The sequence below is a fragment of the Periplaneta americana genome, chromosome 16 (genome assembly GCF_040183065.1).
Source record: "Periplaneta americana isolate PAMFEO1 chromosome 16, P.americana_PAMFEO1_priV1, whole genome shotgun sequence".
In the NCBI taxonomy this organism is placed as follows: Eukaryota; Metazoa; Arthropoda; class Insecta; order Blattodea; family Blattidae; genus Periplaneta; species Periplaneta americana.
The window spans coordinates 112,348,488-112,365,706 of NC_091132.1; the positions used below are offsets into that span (position 1 = coordinate 112,348,488).

Genomic DNA, 17,219 nt, shown 5'->3' on the forward strand with positions numbered 1-17,219 from the left:
GTAGAGTGTTATTTGTTCTGCATGCGATGTTGTAATTTAATTTCTTGAATGAGATTGCAATCTTGTGTGTGTTTTTGTTTTCGTATGTTAGTGTGATGTATTTTTTGTGTTCTTGTGTTTGTGTTGTATTCTTATGTTTTTTGTAATTATATTTTGTCTTACGTATTATGTTGTCTATTATGTTAGGGTTGTATCCGTTTTCTTGTGCTATGTACAAGCTCTTCGTTGTAATCTTGTTGGTTCATTGGTATGTTGAGTAGTCTGTGTACCATTGTTCGGAATGCAGCTTGCTTGTGTTGTGTGGGGTGGTTGCATATATATGTGTTGTTGTTGTTGTTGTGGGTTTTCTGTATACTTTGAATGTGTGTTTGTTATCTACTTTTGTTATTGTGATGTCTAGAAAATTTATGGATTTGTTGTTTGTTGTCAAAACACACACACTCTTTGACTCTACACTATACCACAGGAACACAACCTCACAGGAAACAGAACAAGTGGTGCCAAGACCAACAACGACCAGTTCTGAAGATGACCCATAAATAGGTCGAAACATGTAAACGAGGTACGTTTAAATTTAACACAGGAAAGTCTTACCATACATATTCCGAAGTGATACAGTGTTAAAAGTTGTGTAATCAAGATGTATAAGGAAATATCATTTGTATTTAAGTACAAAACAACACTTTTCAACACTATAATAAAAATTCTTTATTAATAACTATATATAAGTAATTCTCTCGTGTGCATTTTATTGTATTATACACGGTAATTTAACCACAGCAGTATGGTCTTTTTCTTTAGTGATGTTTTGCTTTTATTGGTTACAATATTTACATTTGCTTCCTTCATAAAAAGGAGCAATCTCACATTATTTATTATTATAATCATTCTCCAGAACATCATTTCAACTAACAATTTATGAAAGAAACCATAAATTCGTATCAAAGCTGAAATGATATTCAAATGTAAGAAAATAATTATTTTGGGAAAGAAACTACAATTTCTTCTCAGCATTAAATCTGAAAAGAATTTTCACTAAGTGGGAAATCTTAACAAGACTAGATGCAGATCTGAGCAAATTGGTACAACATGCATTCATTGCATACAGTCCGTTTATGAAGTGGCAATATATTTTATTTAGTAACTGCAGGATCTTTACCTGGGTCACTTTTAAGTGAAGATTCTTATTCAGTATGTCTACCTATACTCCAGCTATTTATATCCTTCACTGCTTTCTGGCATCTCACTGACTTTTGATAGTATTTTGTACATTACAAATGAGTTTTGTGTTACTGAATTTATCACGTGTCTGTGTGAAGAAGTGTTTGAAAATGGTACATGCAGTCGCTCTTGTTGAAACAAAACAAACGCGTTTTTTAACAATATAAATTTTATTAAAACTTGTAGAAATGAAGTTGAAAATGTTAATAATTCACTTTCCTCTATTTGAATAATATTAATTTCAAACACTTCTATTATTAAATTATGATGTTGTAATGTAAAAACTCCCAATGCTGTTTATGCCTCACGTCATTCCATTTTCAAGCTTTCAAAGAATCAGTTTTAAAAAAATATTTAATTTTCATTTGAACCTTTTTTCCTGTTATTCTCACAAAAGCAAAGCCACTATGTATAATAGTAAGTCGTTACATAAAAATACAAATTCAAAGTTATAATTCTTGCCTGCAACATTTTTATGCCTTTTCAGGAACAAGAAAATGAATAAAGTTGTTTTAAACTATGTAACAAGTAATAGTTTCAAGTCAGTAGATCTCGAATTCAAGCTTCAATATAGAATTTTTACGAGATTTCAGAACAATAAGACAAAAGATTAAGAACAGAAAAGTATATAACACATTTCACTCAAAGTCTGTCATATATATATTCGTTCACAACATACTGAAGGATATACTAATTTTCTAACAGTCTACTTTCCCTTTTTAACTGATTACAAATTACTGTATAAACATATACACGTCTGTCATATGCACTGAACATGTTTGTTCTCTTACATACTCATAGATGGAAATATGAGATCACACAAATTCATATGAATGTAGGTTTTAACTTTTCAAGTTTTTGTTTAATCTGTTTCAAGCTTAACAGATATGAAGGTGCTACTATGTTACAATGCTCACTGGCAAGATCGGGCTCTTCCTCATAAGGAATAAACTGAAATAATAATTACAGAGAAAACCAAAGTACCTGAGAAAAAAAAAGTGCCGTAATACCATATTTTACATCATAAGTGCAAATTGGAATTGCCGAAATTTAAACCCAAGTCTTTGATATGGAAAGTCAAGATTAATTTTTTAACAGTGTGTTTTCCTAAATTTATGTGTTAATGGTTATAAACAATTATTATTATTATTATTATTACTACTACTACTACTACTATTATACTAGTACTGCCACTACCACTTTCATATGTGTAAAAAAAAATCCATGAAAGAACAAACGAAAAACTGAAAATTGGTGGGAATTGTTGTTCATAGGCCTATGGCTAAGAATGAAATCAAGGAGATATCGACATTGTTATTCAAATTCGATGTCCTTAGATGCTTCCTATCAGTTGGAAGTTAAGAAAACTACACTTTATCAAATATTATACATACTTTTCCTTCTGTGATCTCATGGACGAACCTTAAATTGGACTAAAAATACTGCACCATATATTATTTTCTTCATAACAAACAAAGAAGCAGAAATAAAAAAATTATTGTCATAATATTGTAAATTTGTACTTTTGCATTTTAATATTAATTTGGTTTATTATGAATTGCCTTATCATTCACGTGAGAAGTTAATACCGGTATAGTGATTTTTACGAGCACATTACTTTAACATATTTAAAATGCTCAGAGTTCTGGGTAAAACTCATAGTACAATTTTCTTCAAAATATTCATCATAAACAATGCATATCCTCTATTTTGGCATGAACATTAACAAAATCGTACTGTATTTCATTTGTTTAGACATGATAGTTCTTAAGTAATGTCTAGCAAAGGCTTTGTATTTTGTGGTACAGCCTTTGTTAGTATTTGTTGATAATCTTACCGCAATAAAATGTTTATATTACCTGTTATTATACAAGAATGTAACATTGAAGACTAAGCAGTTTAATATGTACTCCCATGTAACATGAAACTATCTCCAATTCACATAATGCATTCTACTTTTTATTTTTTAATATGTACATATAATAACAATTAAGTACCAGTATAATAAACTTTACTTCTCTAGATAAAACGACTGTAGAATAATAACATTAATTTAATAGTACTTGCATACCTCTAATTTTAGAAATTTGTTTCATATAAAAAAATAAACGTTGACAATAATTTAATCATGGTCTCATATAAACACTTGTTAGAATAGACAATGAATAGCGCTAATGTTTTAACCAGACCATCACATGTTTAAAGATCTGCCGTCTTCGCAGAAATTTATGTAAGCTGGCGCATGGATGTCCTCCAACAACATAATGTGTGTACAATGCTTCATATAAATAGGCTATAACCATCAAACATACAGAGTGACAGCATGAGTGTGTCACAAGTCTATGTTTTTCCTAACTTCTAAAAGACAGTAGGCAGTAATGTGATAACCCTCGAAGTAGAAAGCTCCTTATTAAAGGACCCCTTAATTCCTGATATTTCTTAATTTTGTTATATTTCTTTAATTTTCTGTTCTTTCTAAAAGTCTAAAATTGATATTAGTCTTAACAATATTGGAAGGGAACTACCTGGAAGCGTGCTCAATTTGTCGATGAATCAAGAAATACCAAAAAAAGACTTAAGGCAGAACACATTTCCTGATATGACACTAAATGTATTGTAAAATTACGTTGATAAAGTTTGCAGGTTAGTACTGACAGGAAGGAACGAACAACAGACAAACGAAAAAGATATTTCAGCATGAAATCAAATGTACATTCTTCTATCCAAGTAACATTCTATCATATTCATAAACTTCTGCTGTCAATTTCATTATTAAAAATAATCACATTACAACATAACTCGTAAAAAACAAAGAGATTAAGTTTGAGTTAGCCAAAAATACTTCTGACTGTCCTTCTAATACCCAGTAAAGTGAAATAATTCAATAACTAGAATACTTTCTCAGACTTGAGAACTTCACATTCAAATTTCAATGTCGTACAATTAATCCAACTTAAATAAGGCATCACATTCTGGTAACATTACGAATTTGAAAATGGAAAAAAATATTATCCAAAGATCAGCTTACGAAAGTGAAACAATTTTCTACAGCTTAAAATTATATAATCTCTTATACTTCCTTGTATTTTGTAAGGGCTAAACTTTAGGCACAAAGAAGGCTAAAATAGTTAATAATACAGATTAAATCTTTAGAGTTAATAATTTGCAGTGAAAAAAAAAATCGTGAAATCAATTTAATAAAACGAGTTGGTATTATACTATATTACAAACAAGGAACAACTCATTAAAACTTGGGGAAAGAATTAAATTCTCTCTTCAATCAAGACTAATAATGAAATATTTTTTAAATTAACGAAGCCTATTGAAGATAACCACAATTTGAATCTAAGGTTGGGCATGTATGTCTCATTATATTATGGTTATCTTTCCAATTATTTCTGGTGAAGGGCAAATTGAAAGAAAGACATTTACACGAAACAAAATCTTTTCTTTTACAATGTTTCACAATACCACATTTCTAGAATTCGGTCCAGTACATGTAACAGCATTATTAAACTCTATTACTTATCTTTTTTAGGGGAGCTGAGATGTGAAATAACAAAATTCTCGCAATTAATTTTTAAATAGATTCCATACTAGGTTAGAAATATCAGAATATTATTCATATTTCACTTTTAAAAACTCCAGTTCAAGAATAAAATATTCACACCTTAACAAACTGTAAACATATTCAACAATGAAAACGTACAATTTTACATTACATATTATTTTACTTCTGTACCAAAATATAAGTCACAAAATACTCTATTAAGTGTCCGTATTTTTAAGTGTTGCGCTATAGAATTTTCGATATATATATAAAAAAATATGTTAAGAAAAGATCTAAAAGCACAATGTAATATTTATGCCAATCCATATACGGAAATGACATGCAAATCATATATCGCATTAACTTTTGTATTAGATAAAATATCAGTAAAATTGTCTTCGTTACTTCACATTTTCTTAATATCATTCAATTCGTTAGACACACTGTGAGAATATTATAAAATAACTTTATTTACTATTGTTATGCTCTGAATTTTATACTGCTAGTTTCAGTTTTGATCGACCTGGTGCAATGTGAATTCTTAGTGATGTCCAGTAAGTTTATTCTAAGCTTAACATTGTTTCTGGAACTAAGAGAAATCATTGGTCCTGACTTAACAATCTTCTGAAGTTTATATTACATATTATTCAAATTTGTTTACATTCTTATTGGAAACTACTTATTACAATTGCACCCTGTTATAGTATACAAAATACCATTATTTATCATAACAGTATAAATCTGTTTTCTGTTACTGGCTGCAAGAAGTAATTTTAAAAGTATGCTCAATTAATTTAGTTTAAAGGCGCAGCAAGCAAACTACATACATTAGGTACCCAAAATATCGTACAAAATAAAATTTTACAATTCATTAAGTTAAATCATTAAGTTATGTACTTCAAAATGGAATGTGATTCAAAGCATAATACAGTGCAAATATAATGGAAGCTATCAATTGCATTGCTATAATAATAATAATAAAAGAAAATACAAGTACCAAGTCATTCAAGCAAACAAGCAAATTTAGTAAACAATGCTCTCTATTCTGATGTTAAAATAAGATCAGACTGAAAGCTTTAGCTGCAGGCAAGCATTTACAACATGTACGTTCCTGGGAGTATTCACAGTCTCTTGTCATATCACATCATTATTACTTTCTATTTTCTGCAAGGTCTGTCAGGAATGATGTACAATATTTACAAACCTCAGGCCTCAAAACTAACTGCCACATTATATATTGTACCATAGTTTCATCTATACTCTCTTCGACTGCTTTAACACTACTTTGCTGTTTGCTGACTATTAACTTCTCTGACAGCGTTATACTACTCGTCTGGCAGAATTTCACCTTTGTAACTGTGAAGAAAAAGCATCTGTGTTATTTCAAAACTCATGTTAATATCTTAATGACATCATAGAAATTCAAGCTTATCTAACAAGTTCTTATATACAAAGTTATTGTGCAATATAACTTTTTTTTTAATTATGTTAGTCTGTTTTTCATACAGAAGGAATGTTCCCCCCAGAAATTTTAAAGCTTCTATAAATATTATCACTTATCAGCTATTAATATGTTTCCGAATTCTTGGAATTTCCTTGGATCTGCCTAAACAACATGTTTCAAAAATATTCCACTTCCCCATTATTGTGTTTCACTGTTTTTTATTAACTGCTGTCTCTATTTTGTCTTTCAGTATAAGCTGCAACAATGGATTAGTAATTTAATGAACAATATTTGAGACTGATTTAACATATTACGACGACAATGATGATTACATGATTCTGGATTACTTAAGTTGTCAATAGAGTATTTTTTATTTACTTAACTGACATATTTTATTACCATCTTATTTTCACATTTCTCAAATGTAAAATTAAGATGCTGGGTTACACACTGGTCACTATATGAGAATTCTGTTAAGTATTGAATTTAAATTACAATCACATAAAATAGAAGGGGTTGCAAGTTTGTCCCTTTTTCTAGCTGGCCTTGTAAGTGTTGGATATTACCTGCTAGAAGAATTTTCTTTCAACAATGCACGGTACTCTGCAGAGAAAATATTTGTCAGACCAGTAGCTGAATTATGATGGATAATAATATTAATCTAATAGGTACCTTAGTGAAGTCAATGGATTTTTAATTCTATTCGGGGTCATTATTTCCTTTTAAAAGTTCCTAAAACTTTCTTTAAATGCAGGTATTTCGCCAGGCAACTTACCCCTTCCTAAATAAAATAGAAACATGTATTTTGGCAGTTCAAAAGTCAGTTGAACATAAATATGGCTGAGTGTTAAAGCAGGTATGGATATTCTTTTCAAGAAACTATATATTGTGATAGAAAGCCCCAAATCTTAAGAAAACACTTGTTCTCCCTGCAGCTCGATATTTCATCCCTCTCAAAAGTTATAACGGAAAAAACTCAGTCCTGCGCTAGTTTCAGCAAAATGCCAGGCATGCAACAATCTGAGCGATACTGTATATAGTGACATCTCCCGGGTTAAAACAAAGAATAGTTCTTTTTAAACATCTCATATTACTGTGTCCTGAGATGGAGAGGACCTAGCTTTTTAAAAAGCTGGCAGGAACTTTCCTTCCATAAAAAATAATAATAAGGCCAACTACAGTACTATCTGGCTACAACATATGCAAAGGCTTGTGCACAATTTTAACACTGTACAGAAGTCAAGGTCTAGGTTCATATCCCACCCATGGCCTGATGTTAGTCTATTGTAAATGGGATGTCGTATATTGTCTTAAGTAGATTCTCTGTGTTACGAGAGTTCCACTATGTGTTTGTTTGATGTCCCAAATGTGATACACATATATGAAAATCTTCAATGAGAATGATACCTACTGGTAACTAAATTACTGTAGGCTCTTACAGTTCATGACAAGTCTTAAGTCCATCTGGACAATTTCTATTCTACACATAACATTGAAATCCAGTGGTATATTAATATATAATATGTGACATAAATTTGGTAAGGGATGAAATATTTTAAATTACTTTGTATATGTGTTATATAATTTAGTGACATTTCTAACTACAGAGATTGTTTAATATAGATAAGATCATGTAACTGAAAGATCTGAAGGTACCGGTAGTCAGTTATGAACTAATTAAAAGTTCTACTCAATATTTTCATGGAGAAACTGAGGAAAACCACGAAAAAATCAAAGTCAAAATAGATGGCTTTAGATGAAATGATGTATAGGGCGTTTCAACTCTCATTAACTTGATATTTAAATGAAACTGGAATAATTTGATCTGTTATATTAAAAAGGTGCAGACAAAAGGCAAAGCATTTATTTAAGTATCACGCAAAGAAATTTAATTTTCATGAAAATTATTATTGTTTTTATTGTTTTTGTTTTATTATTATTATTATTATTATTATTATTATTATTACCATTACCATTACAATCATTATTTCTACTGTCATGGATCGTCTTTATACAAATTCTCTGTCACCAACTATTTTTCTCCTCTTTAATTATCCTGACATTTCTGACTTCTTGTATCAAACTCGTTCATTGTCGTTTTTTGCTTTGCTTCATTTATAAAGCCATATCTGGAATCCTTCTCATTCTATATTTACTTATGTTCAAATCATTTAAATTCTTTTGTCGAGTCAGTGAAAGTAAACATTCTATTTTCAATTTTCCAATTATAATTCAGTCCTCTTTTGTATTATTGTGAAAAATCTCTTTCTTGTTGTTCACAAACTGCTTGAATGTCTTGTTAGTATAGTCCAGGTTTCTTCTTCATGCGTTAAAATTAGAAGTTATATTTTTTATTTTTTTTTGTTTGGAATGTTTAAATTTCATATATCTCTGAACTATAGGAAAATAACTGTCCACTTTCTCGATACTTTTTGAAATTTGTTTCTGTATTTTTATATTTAAATATTCAGCTTGTTTTAAGTTTTTCTCTCTTTCACGTTCACTGCTTTATACTCGTATGTAGCATTAATTGTTTATTTCCAATGTAAGAGTGTATATATTATTCTGAACAAATTATTTTCTTTGCCAAACCAGCATTCATCTAAGACTTACGACATCTTGTTCATTATGAACGGTTTTTTATGCGCCAATTATTTATAAAGTTACATACTAGGCCTACTCATTGCTCAGAACTTACAAGAATTTAGCAAAATATTTTGAGCGTTAAAATATATAAGCAAAGTGGAGGGTTTTGTTTCGCAGTGGAGAATTGAGTTGACAATCCATTATTACTTCAACCCTGCTAGTGTCAATGTGTACACTATTTACTAAGAAATTTTTAAGTTTTTTTGTTGAAAAACATTTCTTATACTTTGAAGCCACTGAATCACATTTTTATTTGAACTGAAAACATCAACAATGACATAAATTATGTCAGTTATGTTTGTCAGATTATCCAGATTATCGTCAAGGAGTTACAAAAAAAAACAGTGACAGAGATAATACAAGTCATTCATTCACAGTTGTATGCCCAAGGGCAGGACTTTCACTGAAAACTCAGCATTATCCAATCTTCCCTATTTTCCCGCCTTCCTCTTAGTCTCTGCATACGATCCATATATTTTAATGTTGTCTGTCATCTGATTTCTTCTGTCCCGAACTTTTCTCTCATTCACCATTAATGCAAGTGTAATAAGAAAATTGTAAGGTTGATTCTTGCAAGAAAAAAGGACATTAACATGATGTTATTATATAAAGTAATTTTCAGTCATCACAATCTACTTTAATTTCAAGGTTATGGTAACAATGAATTCAGTTTTTGTAAAACCAGATTAAATAAAGTGATAGCCGATATACTTAAATGTATTACTGAAAATCGTTAAAAATTGTTATAATTTAAGTTACATTGTAAAAACATGAAGCATTATTTATTTCATTTGTTTTGTTAAATGCAGTATAAACAGATGTTTCAATCATTACTAGATTTCGATGTGTTTAGTGTATGGCCACATATTAGGCAGTAAAATATGCAACATTCATATCACTTTCGTTTATAAATTGTGCATCTGCCCAAAGACTTTGGCAGCACCATAACAAGGAGAAGTTATTTAGCGTAATATATATAAAAAAAATCATTGCATGACAGCTTATGGACGGCCAAACCAACTGCTGGTCTCACATCCACATGCCTCAAAAGGTGTGAACGATCTTCCAACCAGTACAGGGGTAAAGTCTGGTTAATACAATAATTCCCCCAGCTCTTATAGCTGACTTGCAGAATCAGATTTAACTGTATCGGATATTCATTGTAGCTCCTTAAATTCATCACCGTACTGGATGGGCATTGGTTCCATACACTGGCAGAAATTTCTTAAGAAAATTTTTTTCCCCTATGACAACACGAACCAGCGCTCATTCATTTAGCATATATCAGATTCTGTATTTCCTTAAGAGATATTAAACACCACTGTACTAGGTTCTGTATATTTTACAGTGTAAAATAGAAAAGAATTTCTTATTCATTGTCAGTGTTTAGGAATTTTTTTTCTGTATTAGTATTACAAAATACGGGGTGGACCATTTAAGTTGATACTGTACAATATCTCCAAAACTAAGCATTGTAGAAATAAATGTCTTGAATAAAAGTTGCTTGATATTATGGGGGGAAAGTAAATGCCATTTGTCATGTTTTATTTGGAGGACGTTGTGATGGTTATTTTAGGGTCAATTTAATTGACCTACATTTTTATGTTGTTTTTTCATTCCTCATAAAAAACTAAACAACTTTTGTATGAAGCACTTTGCAATTGTTCTTACACCAACGTAAATAACAACAAAAATTATGAATGACTGTGTACGAAGAGCAATGAATGGTTGGACCCATTCGAAACAGTCCAGCATCACAGTAGGCGAGGAGGCAATGAGACATTGTGTCCGTTCTATTGTAACCATTTGTGGACCATTTAAGTTGATACTGTCCAATATCTCCAAAACTAAGCATTGTAGAAAGAAACAGATTTTGTAAAACCTTCTTCAGAGAAATGTTTTATCACACGATAAAATGAAGCTCTTGATGGAGTTCTATCAGGAAACCTTTCCGCGTACACAAGAATAGCTTGTTCCACATCTCTCCTAGATTCCCCGTGAATGAGAATCATTTCCACTTTTTCTTGTTGAGAAAGTAGGTCCATTTCAACCCACAGACAACTGAGTATGCTTCAAATGTTAAACGACTTGCATGGAACTGATGGTTGTTACTCAGTAATCGCTAATTGTAGGTACGTACCACCAGTGGATCCACCTGGACTCGAAGGCGACTGCAAGTACACTAACGACAGATACAAGGAAACCGTCCTACCGTGGAAAGTAAACAAAACAACGGACACAATGTCTCACTGCCTCCTCGCCTACTGTGATGCTGGACTGTTTTGAATGGGTCCAACCATTCATTGCGCTCTTTGTACACAGCCATTCATAATTTTTGTTGTTATTTACGTTGGTGTAAGAACAATTGCAAAGTGCTTCATACAAAAGTTGTTTAGTTTTTTATGAGGAATGAGAAAACAACATAAAAAACGTAGGTTCCTATTAAAAAAAAATTAAATTGACCCTAAAATAATCATCACAACGTTTCCCAAATAAAACACGACAAATGGCATTTACTTTCCCCCATAATATCAAGCAACTTGTATTCAAGACATTTATTTCTACAACGCTTAGTTTGGAGATATTGTACAGTATCAACTTAAATGGTCCACCCTGTATTATCTTGAAGTGATAACTAAAGGAAATTTATACAATGACAGAAGGAAAAGGTACACATTATACATTGGGAAATATTACACTTACTACTCATTCCTTATGTTTAAAATGATTACTAACTTCTAGAAAACTGTGTCTTTGGAATTAAGATGATATAAAATTGAACCTTACATTTATTTAAACAAAACTAGTAATGTGAAGTGGTAAAACATGAAATTATAATTTACCTTGGTTACAAAACACTGCAAGACATTCCAGGCAAGCAATTGTGTTCCCAGCCTTCATTCCATACACAGTAGAGCTCCATCTCTTAATCCAAATGCTAATAGAACTCAATTTGCAATGCAAAATATTATCACAGCCATTTCCACACACGGAAAACAACATTGATTATAGCATATGTCAGTCAGCGCTGTATCACGTTTGACTTTTAATCTTAAAACAACAGTAAATAATAAAACTTACAATTATTTTTTCTACAATACAAACTTTCTAGTATCATTTCTTACTACAAATTCAGTACATACAGTTTCGATTTCCCACTACTGTGGATATTTATTTCCTTTTCTTAGAGACTATGTTTGCATTCCAGGATTGCAATGTTTTATGTAATGCTTCGAGCAATGCCTTCACTCCTCGCTTATCATTTGACTATAGGGTCCACTATTTGTGAATGTCCAAAGTTGGTTCAAAAGTCTTTGCAAGAGTTTCTACACCTCCGTAAGAGGATGAAAGAATAACACATTTTTAGCATTCTAAATAATGTAGGGGTGAACTAATAAAATATTCAATTTGGAATAATTTAATTACGTCCTCTTTAGTTGGTTGCAATATTTTTTATCTTTGTATGTTGACTTTATGACATGGTCATCTCTCACTTCCCATATTAACTTTCGATATCTATATTACATAATTTCAGATTAGCTGGTACAGTAAAACACCATTAAGCTGCATCTGAGAAACTAGAAATTGTTTAATCTGGGCAGGTGTTCCGAAAAAATAAAATTTGAGATCAGTGATTTTCAATTTTACAGTTGCAATGAATAACATAGAAAAATTGATCAACGCATGAAACAAAATTTTGTATAACATTAGTGTTAAATTTGAGAGCAAAGAAATTGAAATCAAGATCTATCATGAGAGATCCGCCACAGTAGAAAAGATTGAGGATTGTCTCAATTCAACAATGATGAAGATGATACAGGCTATCACATAATGAACAAAGAAGAAATTGTGGATAGTATAAACAAGGCTGGAGATTCTGATGGTAGTAGCTGAAGATAAGGGTAATGATATCCTAATTCCAAAGATGAAGGTAAGTGAGGTTAAACAATACTTTCATTGTGTGATCACTTTTATTCAACAAAATGGCAATAAGAAAATTTCTGAATACTTCCAAACGAGGCATCTACACGAACTCGTTGTCAAGATGATGAGTGACTGTCTTGTATTGTATTGTATTTATTAACATTCCAGAGTATTCATACATTGCTTTCAGCTAGAATATGGAACAAGTAAAAAAACTTAATACTATTATAAAGTTCTTAATTTATAGTCACAGTCTAGATGAAATATTTACAGAAGAGATTTACAATATAGTCTAATAGTACAACACAAAGTTTTAGTATCAATTTCATGAAGCGTTGTTGAATGTCATGAATTCACCTATAGAATAGAAGGCGTGAGAAATTAGGTACTTCTTTAATTTGGCCCTAAATAATCTTATGTTTTGAGTTTCATTTTTTATATCGATAGGGAGGCTATTAAAAATTTTTACTGCCATATAACGCACTCCTTTTTGATAGCACGATAGACTTGCCGATGGAGTATGAAAGTCATTTTTTTGACGTGTATGCTATGAACTGTTGAATTAGTTATAAAGTTTTCACGATTACATACGAGGAAGATTATTAATGAAAAGATATACTGACAAGCCATGGGCGTTATTTGTAGTTCTTTGAAAATAGTCCTACACAATTCCCTAGATTTGGCACCTACTATTATTCCAATTACTCTTTTTTGTAATAGAAATATACTGTTACTATCTGTGGAATTTCCCCAGAATATTATTCCAAAACTCATTACCGAGTGGAAGTATACAAAGTATATTGTTTTTAAGGTATTGATATTTACTATCTTTTGCATAGATCTAATAGCAAAACAAGCTGAATTTAGTTTGGGGGTAATTTCTTTAATATGATTTTTCCAATTTAACATATTATCGATTTTTATGCCAAGAAATTTGGTAGATAAACCTCAAGAAAGGTTAAGATTTTTTTAAACCAAAGGAAGAAAACGATTTATAACTTGTACTATCATCAATACAGGTGGATTGCAAAATGATAAAAAGTTACAGCTAACCTTTCTAAGGATTGCCATGAAAATACAGCCTACTGATCAATCCGAACAAGATAATATTTTAATATATGTATGTTAATAATTTTAATGCATTAGTATAATAACGGTTTTTGTTTCGTTTAAACTCTTTACCTCTATTATATGTTACTATACTATACTGTAATTGTTTTGTTCAGAAAATTACCTCTTTTTCAGTTCTATTGATCTGGACTTCTGCTAATCCGGACAAAACTCAGGCTGAATGGTCCACATTACAGGAATTTATTGTACACCAAATATTTCGCAACCAATACATTGAAAATTTTATTTTTTACTGCTATCCATACATTGATTTTATGTATTTATCTATCTCTTACTGTTAGTCTTTAATTTATATTTGTGACTTCATTCTTGAAAGTGCATTATATACATAAATGTTATAAAATGACATGGGATTGTGTATACTAAGAAGAGTGTTTTGAGACTTAAAATCTATCTCCAGATACGATACTGTAACAATACTGTCTAATAAAAATGGGAGTTGTACATTAGAAATACAGTAGAACCTCTATTATCCGTGGTAATGAAGGGGATGGACTGAACGGTTAATCGAAAAAATGGGTTAATCCGTACCAAAAAAGATTTTCGTAAATTTAGTGAATAATGCTTACACTTTCGTAATTTCTTCTATGGCCTTGTATTGAACACGCTAGGTAGTGGATCACAAGTTCATTGATGTAAGTCTGGTTGTTAAAAACGGGATTTTAGGGGAAAGGAAATTTCTTGTAATGGCTATCTGTGGAAAGATATAAATATGGAGGTCTCGTATTGTAGATTTACATACTTCATATACGCCATCCTTGATTTTTATTAAATTGCACACGGTGACTCCAGTATCGTATTCTGAGATGAGCCACAGTTAAGCCTGGTTCACAATAAACCGGAAACGACAATTGGAACGAAAACGAAAACGATAAAATTGTTAAAATGTGTACATTTAAATGTGAGCATTCACAATTAACGAAAAGCTTGCCGGAGCCCGGGATCGGGAACGGAGAGATGGCCAAGTTTCAACTTTGGCGTTCATGTTTCCGATCACAGCCCACTAGATTCATTCCATTGCCATCTAAAAGCTATTTTGTCGTCATATATTTTGTAGCAAGAAGACCGTGACATAACCTATGCATTATTTTGTTCTGTGCTGTGCATCATGGAGCAAGTTTTATTTGATGAGATTCTAATATTGAGTGTTGAGGAAAATCCTCACGTTTACGATAAGTGGTGCGCCTCGTATAAAGATGAGAAAATGAAGGAGAGCATGTGGCTTTCAATAGCTGCATCTTTGAACACCGATTGTAAGTGAATCATATTTTATTACTGTATTGGTTGTATTGTATATCCTTCGAAGAGGTGGAAAAATTCAAATATCTTGGAGCAACAGTAACAAATGTAAATGACACTCGGGAGGAAATTAAACGCAGAATAAATATGGGAAATGCGTGTTATTATTCGGTTGAGAAGCTCTTGTCATCCAGTCTGCTGTCCAAAAATCTGAAAGTTAGAATTTATAAAACAGTTATATTACCGGTTGTTCTATATGGCTGTGAAACTTGGACTCTCACTCTGAGAGAGGAACATAGGTTAAGGGTGTTTGAGAATAAGGTGCTTAGGAAAATATTTGGGGCTAAGCGGGATGAAGTTACAGGAGAATGGAGGAAGTTACACAACACAGAACTGCACGCATTGTATTCTTCACCTGACATAATTAGGAACTTGAAATCCAGACGTTTGAGATGGGCAGGGCATGTAGCACGTATGGGCGAATCCAGAAATGCATATAGAGTGTTAGTTGGGAGACCGGAGGGAAAAAGACCTTTAGGAAGGCCGAGACGTAGATGGGAGGATAATATTAAAATGGATTTGAGGGAGGTGGGGTATGATGATAGAGACTGGCTTAATCTTGCACAGGATAGGGACCGATGGCGGGCTTATGTGAGGGCGGCAATGAACTTTCGGGTTCCTTAAAAGCCATTTGTAAGTAAGTAAGTAAGTAAGTATTGGTTGTATTACACACTACATATCCATGCTTCAATTCAATAACTACTGTTGTGTTCATCTTTGTTCTATTACAAATGTTTCTTCTCTAATTATTTTACGTTATGGTAGACTTAAAATAGGTTGTGATAATAAAGATGCATGGGCATATTTATAGTACCGTTGAAATTTTGAAGTTGGTTAACCTGTGTTTATGTTGGCTGCCTTGTACTCATGAGAGAACGCCATTGGTCAATTATACACAAATAACATCAGAATGCGTAATATCGACTTTACATATCGTTATTGACATGCATATCGATATGCATAGTCGTCTACGTTCTCGGTTTATTGTGAATAAAAAATTTTCATATTCACGTTCTCTGCTTCTCGTTTTCACTCTGGTTTTTGTTCCCGGTTTATTGTGAACCAGCCTTTACTCGTTTCCCGAAACCACGCAGTTATTTGCACTTTTTTATACTTAGCACAACACGATTTCTTTTGACATTTTATATAAAAGTTATATAGTACGACAACTCGAACAGTAGACCATATTGCGTAGCCTACGGGTAAAGTCTTATAATAGCCCTCTTTAGAAAAAATAACTTGCTAATATAATGTACAGTAGCATACTCTATATATTTCTGTAGGAAAAAAAGGGAAAGAAAGACAGTCGAATAATCCACCAATCGGTTAATAGGGTGACGGATAATTGGGGTTCTACTATCTGATATTTTGCTATATAAACATTACGGAAACATGTTGCCTGTCTTTTCTACATCAAACATTGCTGTTTTTGTGCAATGTCTGCAGCACATTTCATCTTCAAATGACGATGGCTAGCCACCAGAACAGTAGCAATCTGTGAGTACAAAATACACCGGACATCAAGAAGCTGCAGCAGAATGTGCTGCTATGCTCCGAGGTATGCCACACAATCGATAATGTCTTAGAGTTAAATAAAATAACAATAAAGGAATACAAATGCAGAATGTGAGGAAATATGTAGTGAAATGCGTGACAATGCACCACAAAATTGTAGAAGAGGACACCTTTTAGCATGCGAAATTTAATAATAATAATAATAATAATAATAATAATAATAATAATAATAATAATAATAATAATAATAATATGCCTCAGGATCAAACACATAGTCCAGTCCTTTTGTAAAGAGGAATTCCTGAAGAAAAGCGAAGGCAAACTTTGGAACACTCTGCTAGACAGTAATAACATCCCAGATTTACCACAAAAAAAGGCTGTTGCTATATTTTGCTTAACCACTGGACATGATTATCTCACCTCTCATCTATATCGATTTAATATCTACCAGCATCCACAGTGCACCCTCTGTAGAAATCAGAATTCCAT

General features: G+C 31.8%; 1 protein-coding gene across 1 annotated transcript in view; it reads right to left on the reverse strand.

Annotated features, from left to right (window-relative positions):
• Nucleotides 1–683: 683 nt before the first annotated feature.
• Gpdh1 (Glycerol-3-phosphate dehydrogenase 1) overlaps nucleotides 684–17,219 on the reverse strand; it is a 132,454-nt gene continuing 115,918 nt past the window's right edge. The window contains exon 9 of the mRNA XM_069812782.1: nucleotides 684–6,127. Within this exon, the coding sequence (XP_069668883.1) occupies nucleotides 6,097–6,127 (31 nt within the window). The 3' untranslated portion in view covers nucleotides 684–6,096. The remainder of the gene's footprint in view (nucleotides 6,128–17,219) is intronic.